This window comes from Haliotis rufescens, unplaced genomic scaffold, assembly GCF_023055435.1.
Source record: "Haliotis rufescens isolate VD_foot unplaced genomic scaffold, xgHalRufe1.0.p SCAF_3, whole genome shotgun sequence".
Lineage (NCBI taxonomy): Eukaryota > Metazoa > Mollusca > Gastropoda > Lepetellida > Haliotidae > Haliotis > Haliotis rufescens.
The window spans coordinates 44,769,554-44,785,924 of record NW_025964001.1 but is presented as its reverse complement, the minus strand read 5'-3'; the positions used below and the strand labels follow the sequence as shown (position 1 = coordinate 44,785,924).

At 37.9% G+C, this 16,371-nt stretch overlaps 1 protein-coding gene across 1 annotated transcript; it reads left to right on the top strand.

Moving 5' to 3' along the window:
• The first annotated feature begins 1,009 nt into the window (after positions 1-1,009).
• LOC124124265 (DNA ligase 1-like) lies at positions 1,010-11,275 on the top strand. The gene is made up of 3 exons (XM_048403001.1): positions 1,010-1,099; positions 5,086-5,239; positions 8,952-11,275. Exons 2-3 carry the CDS (start codon positions 5,092-5,094, stop codon positions 11,060-11,062), a joined length of 2,259 nt encoding a protein of 752 aa, XP_048258958.1. The 5' UTR covers positions 1,010-1,099; positions 5,086-5,091; the 3' UTR covers positions 11,063-11,275.
• Positions 11,276-16,371: the final 5,096 nt, after the last annotated feature.

Here is a 16,371-nt window from a genome sequence, read left to right as displayed (position 1 = left end):
GAAATGATATGGTCATATCTTCTTGGGAGTAGGCGATCAGATCTAATGGCTTCTAATGGTAGTGGCGCACTAAATCATCACTTATATGGCCATTACCTCTGTTGGTGAAACATGTACGAATACTTCGAGCCATGCTGTTGATGAGTCGACCACTGTCAGCTTGACTCATGTTGTTCCACTCATCAGTGAGCGCAACACCGAGTTCATTGAGAGTAGTAGATGGATTTTGACGTTGAGCAAATGGTGCAATGACTATGCCAGGAACACTACGAAGCGCAGTTCTACCAGTCCTTGTAATACCACTCAATACCCAGCCCCCAAAACGATAGAGCGATACAACGTTAATGTCCATAAAACGCCCCTAACGCTCCAAACGTTAGGACGTATCCAAACTCGATGCCTTCGGTCATGGAAGTCGGGAGTGAACCTCTATTCGTCAGAAAACATGTCATTAGCCCAAGGTCGATTACCCCATTGCTGAAATCGTAGGCGTTTACAGGCGGTGGTGTAGGGAACCACTACACCACTGACGCCTCTGATTCAAATGACGTGCAGTAGGTTGCACAAATAAAAGAACATCGTTCTCTAAAGATCAGATCTAAACAGCCGGGAGGATAAGTGTTTCACAGGGGAATAAATCTCACATTACAGTCAAATAAATATTTTGTAGCCTCAATGAAAAAGAAATCATGCTGATTTATATATAGTGGAAAATACATAACTGTCACATTATTGCCTCCCAATGCTAACACTGGTTATAACACTGGCCAATGCAGCACTTTTACCGAAAGCTCTCCTTCTATATAGAATAAATATCTATTTTAAGGCTGCTTAGTAACGATTCCGTAAACAGTACTTATCATAAAACATCTGTATCTCATGTCAACTAATCATGAAGTCATATGATTATACATTTATTGGCATGAATAACACAACAGACATATCACCTTGCTTGTTCCCCTTGCGGATAGTAATTACATGCGTTTACGGTTCCAGATCTAACCGCACCACCTGCGTATTTTTCGATTGGCTGTAGGAATTTATTACAAAGGCCGTAACTGGCACTCAATGTCAAAACCTCACGGGAACTCTCTACAAAGTAAGTATATTCTTTAACGTTTAATGGGTTTATTGAAGCTGTGATCCTCAATGCTTGGGTGCTATAGTAGTTCGCGATATTTAGAAATGATGCCTTTTAGAGTATCATAACATGACTAAGGTGTATAAGAGAAAACACGTCTCCGTGGCTTTAGTCCTATTTTGTATGTAAACAAATAACTACAGGGCACAAAGCCATAATCTCTGACACATAGCCATGAGCATGAGAGACAATGTGCCTGTAACACCTATAATTTATTAATAATCATTTTAAATCTTCCATTTCAAGAGGCCATATCATGCAAGTCACTGTTGTATCCTTCGACAAGGTTATTGACTCGCTTGTCCCACTGTGATAGGACTGAAACAGTTGTTGACTGTGAAGTGAAATACCCATAAGCATTATGAACCCTAACTTAGAACAAAATACATAACAAAAACATAAACATACACACACAAACGCGCACACACAAAACAGAACACGACCAATGTCAAGGATTATACTTCAAATAGACATGAATTAACATCCTTACTAACTATACAGTCGATGAGAACAAAAAAGAATGGATTGTGTCACAGTTTGGAGGATGTTGTCAGTTGTTCAGTTTTCCTGGGTGGTGGTTACACGAAGTGTGGCACTCCTAGGCTTGTCGCTCTTCCGCCCAGTCAGGCTGCAACAGGCCATGCGCCTCGTGATTGTCATTCGGCTATAGCCAAAAGCGACGTTGCTCTTTTGTAAATCATGCCAACAACGACTTGATCTCTCTGCTGTAGCGTTAATCTCAGCATGTTATTTGTCACTGTCCACTGGTTTGAGTGTGAATGAACTGTACATCATTCCTTCATACCCATATCTTTTTTTAGGTTGGCATGCTGAAAGTGCAGTTTAGTAACGTTACCTTTGTTCGCCATTTACATCAGAAGTTATGCTATCTATGTCAATTATCCACACTCTTAGTAACTTCTTTAACGTCGCACTCAGCAATATTCCAGCTGTATGACGGCGTTCTGTGAATAATCGAGTCTGGGCCAAACAATCCAGTGATTGATATCATGAGCATCCACGATCCCGTTAGTCGCCTCCTACGACAAGCCCAATCGCTTTTTACGGCAAGCATGTGCTGCTGCTGCATATTCTACCCCGGATCTTCACGTGGCTATTACAATTAGGAGTGACGATTCAACATCAGAACTTGCTTGATAATGGTGTTATAACCTACTCCGAAACTTGCACTGATCACGCCCTTGATAACAGTGTTTGAACATACACCGAAACGTCGCACCTAATTGTAATAGAGAAATTGTACATCCATATCTTACTTACAAGAACTCAGTAATCGAAAAGTACATTCCTACAGCACTTGTGAGTTCAAACGCGTTTTTCTGTCAAGTGAACACTCGCTTTGTGCTACACATAGTGTTTCATTATATAAAAATACAATATCATACCGCTATTTTCATTGTTCATGCACCTACATCTGTACAGTTATTATGTTTTAGTAAACAGTGAGAAATTTCTAACATTATTTCCATATGTTGAATTTGAAATGTGACGTAAAGAATATCTAAGCCTACTTTTATGAAGAAAAAACAATCGCAACCCTTAAAAGCGAAGAAGTCCAAACATCGTCTTACTAGGAAAAGTCTCCTAGCAGGAATGAGTTTTTATTAGGAAAAAGTAAAACTTCATCCGGGATCTTACTGCCTACAGAAAGATTGGTTCAATGGTAAGTACACACAAAGAGGTTGATAAGTAGTTTGTAAGGCTAAGATTCCTGGAAGAACTCGGATCAACGACAAGTTCTCATATATATGGCATATTCACAATGAATGGCAGATTATAAATAAATGCTTTTACAGGCTTCTATGCACAATCATCCTCGCTATGACAATACATTATCCTCACAATGATAAAAAAAACCTCATAGTGATCATACACAATTATTGCACTTTTTGACGGTGATGAGCTAACAAGCGTAGTATCGTCGGCAAGCGAGATTGTAGGAATATCCATACCATATGCACGAAAGCCACATTGTGCTTGTCTAAGGGCTGTAATGAGATCATTTATGAAACAAGAAAAAACCCAGCAGAGATTACTTGGCCTTGGTCAGCACCTTGTTGAACCATATATCTGTCTGATTGTTCACCTTGGTAGGACATATAACTATTTGTATACCAATAATGTAGTAATTTCCATGTATTACCTCTAATGCCCAGTTTATGTAGTTTGTAAAATAATCCATAATGCCATATCCTATCGAATGCGGGGGCAAGGGTGCCCCAGTTGTCTAAGGCGCCGCAATTCGCTGTGCAGAGTTGCGTCCCTTGGGCACGCCAGAAACCTATGATTGTGGGTTCGAATCCCGGTTCACTCTGATTATGTTTCTAGGTTTGTCAGCACCATACCCATGCTCGTGGGTTTCACCGAAGTGGTAAACGTCTGAGACCTGCATCACTTCGGGCTTTCCTCCCTCATTAAGCTGACACGCCGCGATGTGAATTGAATACTGTTAAAGCGGCGTTAAACCCAACTCACTCACTCAATCACTCCTATCGAATGCTTTTTCATTATCTAAGAAAGCTGCATAGACTGCAGAGTCCCTTTTGTAATGTAATACTGAATGCCTTCGATCAAAGTAAATACTGACATAATAGCTTCGTGTTCTTTTCTAAAACAAAATGAAACTGTAGCATTTCAGGAGAATCTGGGTTAAGCTTACATAATTCGTCTTCTATAGGTTTGAGCAGTATTTTTTCAAAGAGCTTACAGAGACATGATGTTAGAGTAATACCTCGAGGATCAGCTTTTTCATTCTTCCCCTTATATATTCGTATGACCATGCCAAGACTATAATCATAAGGTACATATTGTAGTTTCATCATATGATTACAAAATATACATGAGGAATAAATAATTATGATGTTCTCCAGCATAAATAATATGTTCATCTGTAATCTTATCCGGAACTGGAGATTTATACCTGCTGAGGGATTTGACGGCCTCTCTTATCTCTTGACATGTAAATATCTTTTCCCACTTCCTCGTCAGGACTCTCTCGTACCTGTTTAAATAGTTGTACCTTACTCGTTATATCTGCTTTAAACACATATTCAAATCTTTCAGAATGGTAGGGTTTGGCTAAATCTGAAAAAGAATCACCCCATAATCTGCAAATAGCTGAGGGTGTAGAACCACATTCATCCTTATAGTTTAGTATATGTATCTCGGCCACCCGCCCTCTTTGTTTTCTAACAGTTTTATAAAGAGAATTTATATCAAATTCAGCTGCCCTCTCCATTTCCCTTAGGGTATTCGTTTTGTTGGACCTTTTCGATTTTCGATGGAGGCGCCTGAAATGTCTCTTTTCAGTTTTATAACAGATTCGCAAATCTGAGTCTTCGTCCCTGGGTTTACCGTTTTTTAGCCATGCACACCGTGCAACCCTCATACGACAATGTGCATCATTTAAGTCCATCATCCATTCAAAAAAATATTTTATCATTTTTATCCAATTGGATATGTAGAAATGTGGTGTAGATACCACAGCGTACATTGACAGACATTCCTGACATTTCGATCCATATACGTAGCCCCCGCCAGTGGGCACAGATAGTGCTTAACGTTGATTGTTGAGCAGATACGGAAAATGCTGCTATGTCCACGCCAAAGGTTTAGTGAATGAAAGTAACAAATATGGCCAATGGAGCCATACATACACCAACAGAGGATATGTTCAAGAATCTAAGAGATTTATTAGACTCAACAGTATGTGTTATTTATCTTTATTGTGTTTGTTCTTGCTGACACTGTTAACACATTTTCCTTAAAATGTTCCATATCAGGTAGAGATGTTTGTACAAGTTTCAACTGTAAGTCTATGAGCAACTCCATTGTAACAGTTTAAATTATTCATATTCTTTTAGTTTCATGATGATCATTGAAAACTGATATGTAGATATATGCTCGGGTTTAATTTATTTCAGTGCGTGATGTGGCCAAACATTATTTCTCTGTCCCTGCTGTTGGTGGTGACTTTAACATCCGTGATTGACGAAGGGCTTGCCGTTGAAGAGGGCGCTGCACAAAACCCGGTTGTGTTTTTTGACATTGAAATCGCCAGAAAACCTTTATTTGAAGGTAAGTGTTTCACCAGTCAGATTCAGGGCAACATTTAAAACGAGGTTGTTGGTTATGTTTCGCCACAGTCAACTATATTTCAGCTATACCCGGCGGTGTGTACTTAATAACAGAGAGACAGACAGACAGTTTATTCAGTATGCAAGGCCACGGTAGAGTTCAGTTTTAACAGATACATAAAAATAAACGTGATCTTGAACAAAGTATAATATATTCACCTGAGTCTAAATACATGTTTCAAATACATTGCGAAAGATTTGATAACTTCTTCATTGGTCGAATTCAACAAATTGATCATCAATTGATTGTCTTTGTGTGTAATATCTAAATTAGGTACAAACTTTAATCTCAACGTTTTATATTTTTCACATATAAAAAGAACATGAAACTCGTCTTCAATCTCCTGGTTGGTACAGTTAGAACATATATAATTTTCAAAATCACTATTCTTGGTACTACGATATTTATTGACAATGAAGTTATGGAGATATATTCTAAATTTACAATCGAGTTTTATCTTGTAATATGCTTAAATATTTTTTCTGGTTGCAACAATGATTTAATACCAGCATGATGCCTGAGAAAGTGTGAAGAGGAAACTTGTTGGTGCCAGTTTTGCTGAAATATGTCTAATTATTTTAATAGATTAGTCAGAGACACAGAGATCAGTGATACATATTTTTAGCAACGTCCCACGCAGCCGTCTTACGATCGCTTGAGTATAAATGGAAATGATATGGTATAAACGTTGGATCATTAAAAGTAGGTGGCCGATTAGGTAACAATCCGCAAACAAACTGTGTTTCTAAATGCCTGATACGGAAGTGTTAAAAGCTGGAGTGCCACATGGATCGGTACTTGGCCCTTTCCTGTTTCTGGTGTACACGAGTGAACTTATTCAAGTTGAATAAATACCACGTGGATTCTTAAAAACTCAAAGGATATGCTTGAGTGGTTGCAATCTCAGAAAAGAACCAAGTTGAATTCTCTCAAAACATTGTATTTCTTTGAGAGGCATTTAGAAGTTCGGAGTCATAAGTATTGAAAGGATATATGGATGAACAACTTCTTTATTACATTTAGGAGCGGCGTTTCAGTGTAGGTTCTAACACCGTTATCAAGCAAGTGATGTACAGAGTATGGTTGACAAGCCTATATGAAGGTGTGAAGCATTGTTTGTACAGTTGAGTGGATTAGAATGTGGTTTCAATGGATTGGAGAAGTTTTTAATGTACACAAAAGGGGTTGATATATAAGGTAAAATCTTAACAGGTGAAAGCAGTAGTATAAACTGGTGAAGCCAGTAGTTCAAATAATATGATTATGACTGATTGGGGTCTTTGATGAGTTGATCGTACGCAGGGTGTATGTAATAGCCTTGATCACGGTTGATTGATGGTTGGGGTCTTTTGATGTTGATGGCTTCTTAGAGATTTCTCATTTTGAAGTCTTTGAGGTTGATTGTAAGGGCGTTTTTTTGTCCCACTGGATGCTGTGGCTGAGATTGTCACGGTATGGTCCGATAGAGCTGACTTAGAGTCAGCTTTCGATACTGAGCTTTGATGTTTTTTAATTCGGGTTTTGAGGGACCTTGATGTTTCACCAATGTAAGCTTGTCGACAGTTACACGGAATGTGGTACACTGCTCCTGATGGTTCTTGCTTCTTCTGGATGGTGGTTTGCCTGTGGCTTTAATGGTATTCTGAATGCTGTTACTTCTCTTTAAAACTAATCAACCATATCCGTGATAATCCCAGCCACAGCACCAAGTGGGACAAAATCAAGGCCCTTACATCTTTGTGAAGACATTTAGGCACACTTGTGGCATCCCCGGGGCACCAATTGTGATCCCCTTCTTGTTGATCCATTTTGTATGCATATTAATCGGAATTTCTACTCGGATTGGCGAAAATCAAAACAACAACATTTGGTCAAGAAGTTTAGCTTGAGCTTCAAAGTATATCGAAGATCTGATCTAGTTCAATAATGATAAAATGACCAATGCGTTCCCCTGATTTACCCACTTGAACTAGAAATAAATGAGACCAGTGAAACTGACTCATTTCTTTAGGGTGAGGTGAGGTGAAATGGGGTTTAACCATCGCGTCCAAGATTATTGCACTTACACAGCGACTTGCATGAACGTGTGTGTGTGTGTGTGTGCGTGTGCGTGCGCGCGTGTGGTTGTGGCTGCTTGTACTAGTCCAGACTGATGCCGATTAATAGTGTTAGCCCACTGAGATACAATGTGGCAGTTTAACATGAATACCCTACTCAGACCCAGTATACTGACTACGAGCTGACCGGTCCTTGTTTTAACCCCTTAACGCCGAGCGGCAGACAGGGCAACAACAGGTACCATCTGTGAACGTCTTTTGGTATGACGCGGCCGGGGATCGAACCCCGGACCTTCCGCTAGTAGCTAATTCAAATACAGATTGTCGGTGCAAAATTGAATCATAATGCTCTCCGGGCGGACGCTCTACCACTAGACCACGGAGGCGGTTAATTTCTGTCATAATTTGATCCATGCATAAAGATTCAGCGTGATGAAAAAATCTTTTGCAGTCCAATCGAGCTTGCTCTTACCACGAAAACTGTATCGAGTGTCATACTTCTTTTGTTGAAAAATTGTTTGAATAGGGTTACAACATTCAAGGCCTTAGCAAAATTTTCAAAAGGCTTTATGGTAGACATGTGTATTCCTGTATTTTTCATGTGAATAAATGCTTTGCCTTTGCACGTGTTTGTGACGTCTGCTATCGGTGGCGCATGATGCGCTCACCTTTTAGTGAACACCTGCTTTCATCACAATTTGAAGCTTGAAATGGAATTTTAGTAGAGATTTCTTATGATTTTTGACTTGGTGTTTGTCGCTTTATTTTATTCGCAGTCATTTTGAATATGCATGTGAAGTTTGGGACGGATGTACAGATTACAAAACTTGAAGCAGCAGGACTGTTTGTAACTTCTTGGGACCTCTTATCTTAGCGTAGGAGAAGCCTACGTTTCAGGTTAAATATAACATACAACGTTAAAGCTGCTCAAAATAACCATGTCTTTATTACGCCTTGTAATATTTCCGATTCTTTATACCATCCTATATTGATATAAATTACCCTTTCAATTAAGGGAAAATGAAACCTTTTCTCGATTTAAATCCAGTATAAGAACATATCAATTCACACCATATTTCTCATACAGTCTCAGAATAATTAACATTATAGTACATAATTAAGGCATAAAGATGAGACAAGATTTAAACGAGGAAACACATTGCAGATGTGGCAACCCATGTGAAAACTCATTTCTTTGAATGACTAGATTTTAATTGAGCTAGAAACGAATTGGTGCACTCAGTATTGTTAATTGTAAGGTACTCGCGATGTTAATATTGACTGGATGCTAGTTGGCAATGCAGCTGTACCTAACCATGTAAACGAAAATCATTTTAAGGAATGTACATACATATATAAAGAAAACAAAACGAAAATAAATGTCTTTTTGTCCCTTTCTGCCGATACGATTCTTTGCGTTCATTATATGAAGGTCGTGTGGGGAATGGAACCGAATTTACTATTCACTCTGTGTCCTTTATGCCTACGTAGATCAGTCAGGGAAGTACAAAGTATATTAAATAAACAAAGCAGCGAAAGAAATATAGACAATAACACTTTTTACTTGATCTGTGTTGCATCTTTATGTGTTACAGAATGGCCTGCGGAGGGGTGTGCAGGGGATTTAGACATAAACGGCTGTATTGAACAAAAAGAAGGTGGGAACGTGCGATCCCAGGCATGGAAGAATAAGTTAAAAGCAATGCGGAAGGAAAGAAGGACAAAGTGGCTGCAGAGGATGGCCAAAATCAGAGAAATGGTGAAGGATAGGCAGTCGCATAAGCAAAATAGGCCCCAAAAAACAAAGGATAAGAAAAAAGAGAAAGATCAGGAGACAGACAAAGGCAAAGAGACACAGCAGCAAATACAAGAGAAACAGAAGAGGCCAAAAAAAACAAAGGATAAGAAAAAAGAGAAAGATAAGGAGACAGACACAGGCAAAGAAACACAGCAGCAAATACAAGAGAAGCAGAAGAGGCCCCAAAAAACAAAGGATAAGAAAAAAGGGAAAGATCAGGAGACAGACAAAGGCAAAAAGACACAGCAGCAAATACAAGAGAAGCAGAAGAGGCCCCAAAAAACAAAGGATAAGAAAAAAGAGAAAGATCAGGAGACAGACAAAGGCAAAGAAACACAGCAGCAAATACAAGAGAAGCAGAAGAGGCCCAAAAAAACAAAGGATAAGAAAAAAGAGAAAGATCAGGAGACAGACAAAGGCAAAGAGACACAGCAGCAAATACAAGAGAAGCAGAAGAGGCCCCAAAAAACAAAGGATAAGAAAAAAGAGAAAGATCAGGAGACAGACAAAGGCAAAGAAACACAGCAGCAAATACAAGAGAAGCAGAAGAGGCCCCAAAAAACAAAGGATAAGAAAAAAAAGAAAGATCAGGAGACAGACAAAGGCAAAGAGACACAGCAGCAAATACAAGAGAAGCAGAAGAGGCCAAAAAAAACAAAGGATAAGAAAAAAGAGAAAGATCAGGAGACAGACAAAGGCAAAGAAACACAGCAGCAAATACAAGAGAAGCAGAAGAGGCCCAAAAAAACAAAGGATAAGAAAAAAGAGAAAGATCAGGAGACAGACAAAGGCAAAGAAACACAGCAGCAAATACAAGAGAAGCAGAAGAGGCCCAAAAAAACAAAGGATAAGAAAAAAAAGAAAGATCAGGAGACAGACAAAGGCAAAGAGACACAGCAGCAAATACAAGAGAAGCAGAAGAGGCCCAAAAAAACAAAGGATAAGAAAAAAGAGAAAGATCAGGAGACAGACAAAGGCAAAGAAACACAGCAGCAAATACAAGAGAAGCAGAAGAGGCCCAAAAAAACAAAGGATAAGAAAAAAGAGAAAGATCAGGAGACAGACAAAGGCAAAGAGACACAGCAGCAAATACAAGAGAAGCAGAAGAGGCCCCAAAAAACAAAGGATAAGAAAAAAGAGAAAGATCAGGAGACAGACAAAGGCAAAGAAACACAGCAGCAAATACAAGAGAAGCAGAAGAGGCCCCAAAAAACAAAGGATAAGAAAAAAGAGAAAGGTCAGGAGACAGACAAAGGCAAAGAGACACAGCAGCAAATACAAGAGAAGCAGAAGAGGCAAAAAAAAACAAAGGATAAGAAAAAAGAGAAAGATCAGGAGACAGACAAAGGCAAAGAGACACAGCAGCAAACACAAGAGAAAAAGGAGAAAGATAATATAGAGAAAAAAGAGGAAGAAGTTGAGCTAGAGAAGTTAGAAGGAGAGGAGTGCAAGGGTGCTGCGGATAGTGAAGCCTGTATGAAGGAGATGGCAGAAATAAATGATGGGAAAAAGACAACCTGGGCATGGAAGATGTTGCAAGCAATCCTGAAAGGAAACAAGACAATAGCGCAAGTTAAGGAGAGCATAGGCGAGAAAAAGTTGAGCCGGATGAGGTCAGAAAAGGGTAAAGGGAAAAGGTGGGCGTGGAGGATATTACTATCACTCCTGAATGGAACGAAAACAATATCGCAGGTTAGGAAATTGAAAGTGCCGTCGGAAAATGGGGCGGAACGTGCAGAAGAATGCAAGGGAGCTTCTGACATTGCTGCTTGTATGAAGAAGCTTGGAAAAGCTGATGGTCGGAAAAGGCCATCCTTTGGAGGTAAAATTTTACAGGCTATCCGGAATAAAATAAGACCAAGACAAGCAAATGACCAGGATGCTACTGCAGAAAGGGGAAGAAATTAACGAAAAGAATATTGTGTGGAGAATGAAATAATGACTTTAAGCTAGGAAAGAAGATGACACAAATGCTTTCAGGATACATGCGAATGCTGCCACGAGAAACAATATTTTCTTTTTGTTTATGCAATGAAAATTAAGAGAAGCTTGGTAACAATAAATGGTCGTGTTGGCAGTAGTGATCTCATTCTCAAGTTAATAAATGTTATTGAAGATGAATTATTGTCTTTTATCTTTTTTTGACATTCAAATGATTTCTTTCAGAAATTTCCACTGATAACAGTCCCCCCATTAAAACGGTCAAAGATCCACTGGCTAATAGTATTTAGATTTTTAACTCGCTAATTGTATATTCATGGCCATATACGACATTGGTATGGAAATAACATTAGAAGTCACGTATAGAAATTGGTAAGTGATAATAAGGTATTATTCCCGAAGAACCTTCTTAAGAATTGTTTTTATCTCTTCTTTCCACTTCTTTTCCACGTGAACTGTCTACAGCACACAACACGAGTAATGTCCGCGAGAAAAAAAACATCTTACTATGACACCACGTACATAATGCAGTGACTGTTTTTGGTGTTACATAATTATAGGTATCACAAACTACCCTCTGTCGATTTAAAATGTGTCGACATGGCATCTTTGTCTCCAAACATGACGCTATTCTTTAGTCATTCACATGAAAGATGGGTACTTTATCACACAATTCAATTCAATTCTTTATTGTATGAAAGGTCACAGGCAGACATACAGCGGAGTTACAAAACACATTTTATAAGATATATACTCAAGGTAACAAATAATTTTGCTGCACAAACGCATGATGTATTTACAAAGCTAGTTGATGTTGTATTAGAAGGTCCTTGCAGGACTATGCTTGTCGTAAGAGGCGACTAACGGGATCGGGAGATCATGCTCAGTGATGGTTGATGCATGTCATCGTATACTAACTGCATGGATCGATGCTCATGATGTCAATCACTGGATTGTCCGGTCCAGTCTCTATTATTCACAGACCACCGTCATATCGCTGGAATATTGTGGAGTGTTAAACAACAAACAACAACAACAACAACACAATTTCGCGCTATTTACAGAATCAAATGTCTTTTTAAAATCAATAGAGACCACCTACAATTTTTGCGTTTCCTGTTGGATAAATATCTCTTAAAGACTTCATACATCATTACATGAATATCTACGGAAAAATAGTCTAAATCTAATCGATCACCAACATTTAACTTATCTACATACTGGAAAAATGAAATACTCAACAACACTAGAACCATTTTCTCATACAAACGAGAACTTGCAGCTCCATCAGCGTAAACTCTCTTATTCGGAACAAACGGACGAAGAACAAAGCAAAGATTCAACACAATTCGTCCGAATCTGTTGATAGTACTATCGTAAGACATACGCTGTTCAACAGTCTGCATCATTGTATACATCGTCATGTCAAAAGTCTTCAAAATCTTCATTGTCTGTGCGGGCATTAATATCACCTCAGAGTAACATATGTGAGGAAGTGAAATCAGATCAATAAATGCTTTCTTCCAAAATCATTCTCCTATTGTAAAATGTGGAACCTGCCTGTTTTAAATTCAACACAGATTTTGAAACATTTAACTCTTTAACACGGTGCTAAGGTTGATGCACTGGTTCACAACATCTTGTCTAACGCAGACACACACATCACCAGAACATCTGCCTGAAAACGACAGTTTAACTGCTGGGGCAAAGAACATTTGATAACCCGGTAGCCAGTTTAAGTCTAAGAAATCTGATATTAATAAATGTCTCCCAATAAACACACAGTATCAAACGATTGGAAGTTAGCAATATAGTCAAAATCATCAAACATTTTACGTTGGCCACAAATGTTCCAGCACAACTAGTACAAATGTCTAGCGTTACCGGTGTTTGAGTTGTTTCCATTCTGAGTGGAAAGATAATGACCCTGGCCGGATTGTTATCTCCTGTGGTAGCCATCAAGCTCTGAGGTACTGCTCAATAGACCGACCGATGAGCCCCGCCCACAAGCTGCCGTCCTCGTTTTAGGCATTAGGGGGGACAACAACTGGCTATTCGCTGAGGCGTCACAGCCGGCGAAACTTGAATACGCGGGCAATGAATTTGGCTCAGAATGCTTTGTTACCAGTCGTGTGTCAAAAATATCTGAAGAGAGTTATATATGATCTGTTTTGGGTTCTATTTTGGTTGTCAAATTGCATATCGGGAGTGAGAAAAATTCATAAGTCCGATGTAATGGTGTATCGGTCAATGAGGAAGTCACCATGGCTGAAAGTTAGAAGCGTGCACTACTTCGAAAAACTCAGGTCAGGCAGAGCATACTATATTGTCAATTTACAGAATGTCAATTATATATTATTCATCCAAGGGCGGAGTAACTTAATTTTGTTTGTACTTTCCATCGTAATTTAAGTGTATGGAAAGAGCTGGAAACCGTAAACAAAAGCACAAGTTACAAATCATGTGGATATAAAGAAAATAGATTGTCAACAGTCACATTGCCCACGTATTTTGTCTGGTGCTCTAAGTAAAACCAATATAATCTGAAAGGCTTACAGTTTGTGGGTCTTTTTAATGAATAAACATAAAAGAATAGTTGATAAAATCAAAGCAGTACATTATTTCCCCTCACTGTTACATTGGTTTTTTTATTATATAACAACTGAATCATAACATATATTTTATTTGGGCATCTGGAACATGGGTTGGGCATGTCACCAGGGATAAATCTAGACCTGCTCAGAGGCTGATATTCAGCTCCAAATCTGCATCAGATGTCAGTAAACTGTCCCTCTTCAAAAGCTTCAACATATATATGCCATCCTAAAATAATGCAGAATGTAAGGAAATTATGTTATTAGTTTTTGGAATTCTAAATTTAGATAAAAATCTCTGGTCACACTTCCATAATATTGGACTTAATAAACTGCCAGTATTTAGGGTCATGGATGTGAGAACAGTTGAAAACATTGTGAGGATCCAAGTTAAAATGAGCACCTGTAACTGCCATGGTTATATCAAATCAATCGGATCCATGTTCCCGAAAAGATGAAACCTGCGATGGTAAAAGTCTCTGAAGACAGGGTCTGCAGTACTTCCGATCAATTAACTTGCATTGATAAAATTTACAACACAAATTAAAATTCATATATGATCTTTTATTCAAAAGACTTGTCACCCCTGCACTTTGCATTTACACCTCACTGTGCACTGGACTGAGAGAAAGGATAATACTTATATACAGGTTAGTAGTTAAAATAATAATTGTATTTTATGCCAGTATAATTATGCAAATCACTTTAGTTTAATAAATTTCTATATATATCCTTAATTATATTTAAACTTGTCACATTTACTAGTATTAGTGTGTGCATGGTGAGTGTATGTAGAGTAGATATATTCATTTCACTATATGTGTGTCTTTGTTAATCTAGGACATTTGCGTATTCAGTAACTTGTATTGTGTATTAAAAAACTGATAATAGTTTAGATGTAATGTTCCTATGTGTAAATAAACATGTCTTCATGATGAAGTTTGCATCATGAACAGGTTATCACAGGGGATTTAGTCACTGTCATCATTCAAATAACACCCCAATTTGGATTCGCCGGTTGTATATATAAATACACACACACACACACACACACACACACACACACACACACACACACACACACATATATATATATATATATATATATATATATATATATATATATATCTTGTTTGCATTGTTATACAATAATATTACAATAATATAATATCATATTTATTGTACCATATTTATATTTAATATGTAAAACCATTAAACTGATATATCTAAGCTTATTTTGAAAGAAATAATTGATGACGTCAATCTAATCTCAAGAAAGGCTCATCTGTCATTGCTAACATCAAGAACACAGTCAGACCGAGCAGCCATGGAGAAGCTGTTCAATGTCCCATTACATGACATGTAACAGACGTTTTGCCTACAATTGCATCAGAGTGGGAGACATTGTCTATAGAGCAACAGCACGATATGGGCCATATCGGCAATTATTTTTGTGAACTCCATCTTCTTGCAGTTCATCTTTAAAATATAACAAACTCCCGGAATCCACCTTTGGTCAACTGTATCACACAAAGCATAACAAACCATCTTCATCTCTTTACAATCACACATAATTTTATAACCACCCATCACATTATTCACGTCAGAGTGTCCTCAACCAGGCATCAACACTGAAATAAACATTAATCGCTCAAAATCAACATCACAAAATCATTTGTCAACCAAAACAGACGGATGCCCTTGAACACAAACAGAAGGAAGTGGCCCGAAAACGTTAACTTAAGAGAAACCAGACAAAACATGACGCATACCATATTAAAGACATGGATCCACTAATCACAAACCCAAAGGAACTGTATTAGCTAACATTTATTACAGTCAGTTGAATGTGTATGTGATTTTTGTCATGAAATGTTCAAAGTATAATCAAAATAGATCTCGATAATTAATCTTTCTTTCGGGAAGAAAAAGGCACAGGTTACCCGCCCGAAAAAAACGGACATCATTTCAGATTAGCGCAAGCCGTAACAAATACGTTCACGGCTTGCTGTCTTCTCTCACGTCCGCGCTTGCTCGTGGCATTTACCGCTAAAATTTATGGATAACATTATGTCTGTTGAGCGAACTTTATCAGAATACGTTACGGCAAAGACGTGGCAGTTGTCCAATAGTCCTTGCCAAACTGACCAATAGTTAAGGTATAATACGGACAAGAAGAAATTTTCAATTTTTAAGGGTTTATCATAATAAGGGCTAGTAGTAAAAAGTTTCTTTAGTTGTGTAGATGTATGTTAGTCATTGGTTATGATAACATTGGAGAATCGATTTCTACATATCAATTAATAATTAAAAAGTATGCTTACAAATGCATACATGAATAATCTGTGAACATTTTTGAATATTTTGTTAATATTCCAGAGGAACAACCACACTTTCATAAGCCACTTTCTTATGGCTGTAATTGGAAAGACTTAGAAAATTATTTCTTATTCAAAGGTCCTTACTGTTATACTTACTGTCCTTAATGTCCTTTATTTAATAATTTGAAAATTATCATCAGTAACAAATCTTGTAACTGTTTAAATGAGATATATAAGACAAATGTACAAATCTCTCAATATATACATATTTATTGACAGTATTTACATGTGAATAATATATAAACTATGTACAATAAAGTTAAAAAAAAGTGCCGCATCTTTGCTGGAATACTGCTGAAAG

Bases quoted from the DNA above. Each gene is read 5' to 3' on its own strand.
- LOC124124265 (XM_048403001.1), top strand. From the start codon at position 5,092: ATGTGGCCAAACATTATTTCTCTGTCCCTGCTGTTGGTGGTGACTTTA. The intron at 5,240-8,951 runs GTAAGTGTTTCA...TATGTGTTACAG, and splicing joins CAGAAAACCTTTATTTGAAG to AATGGCCTGCGGAGGGGTGT.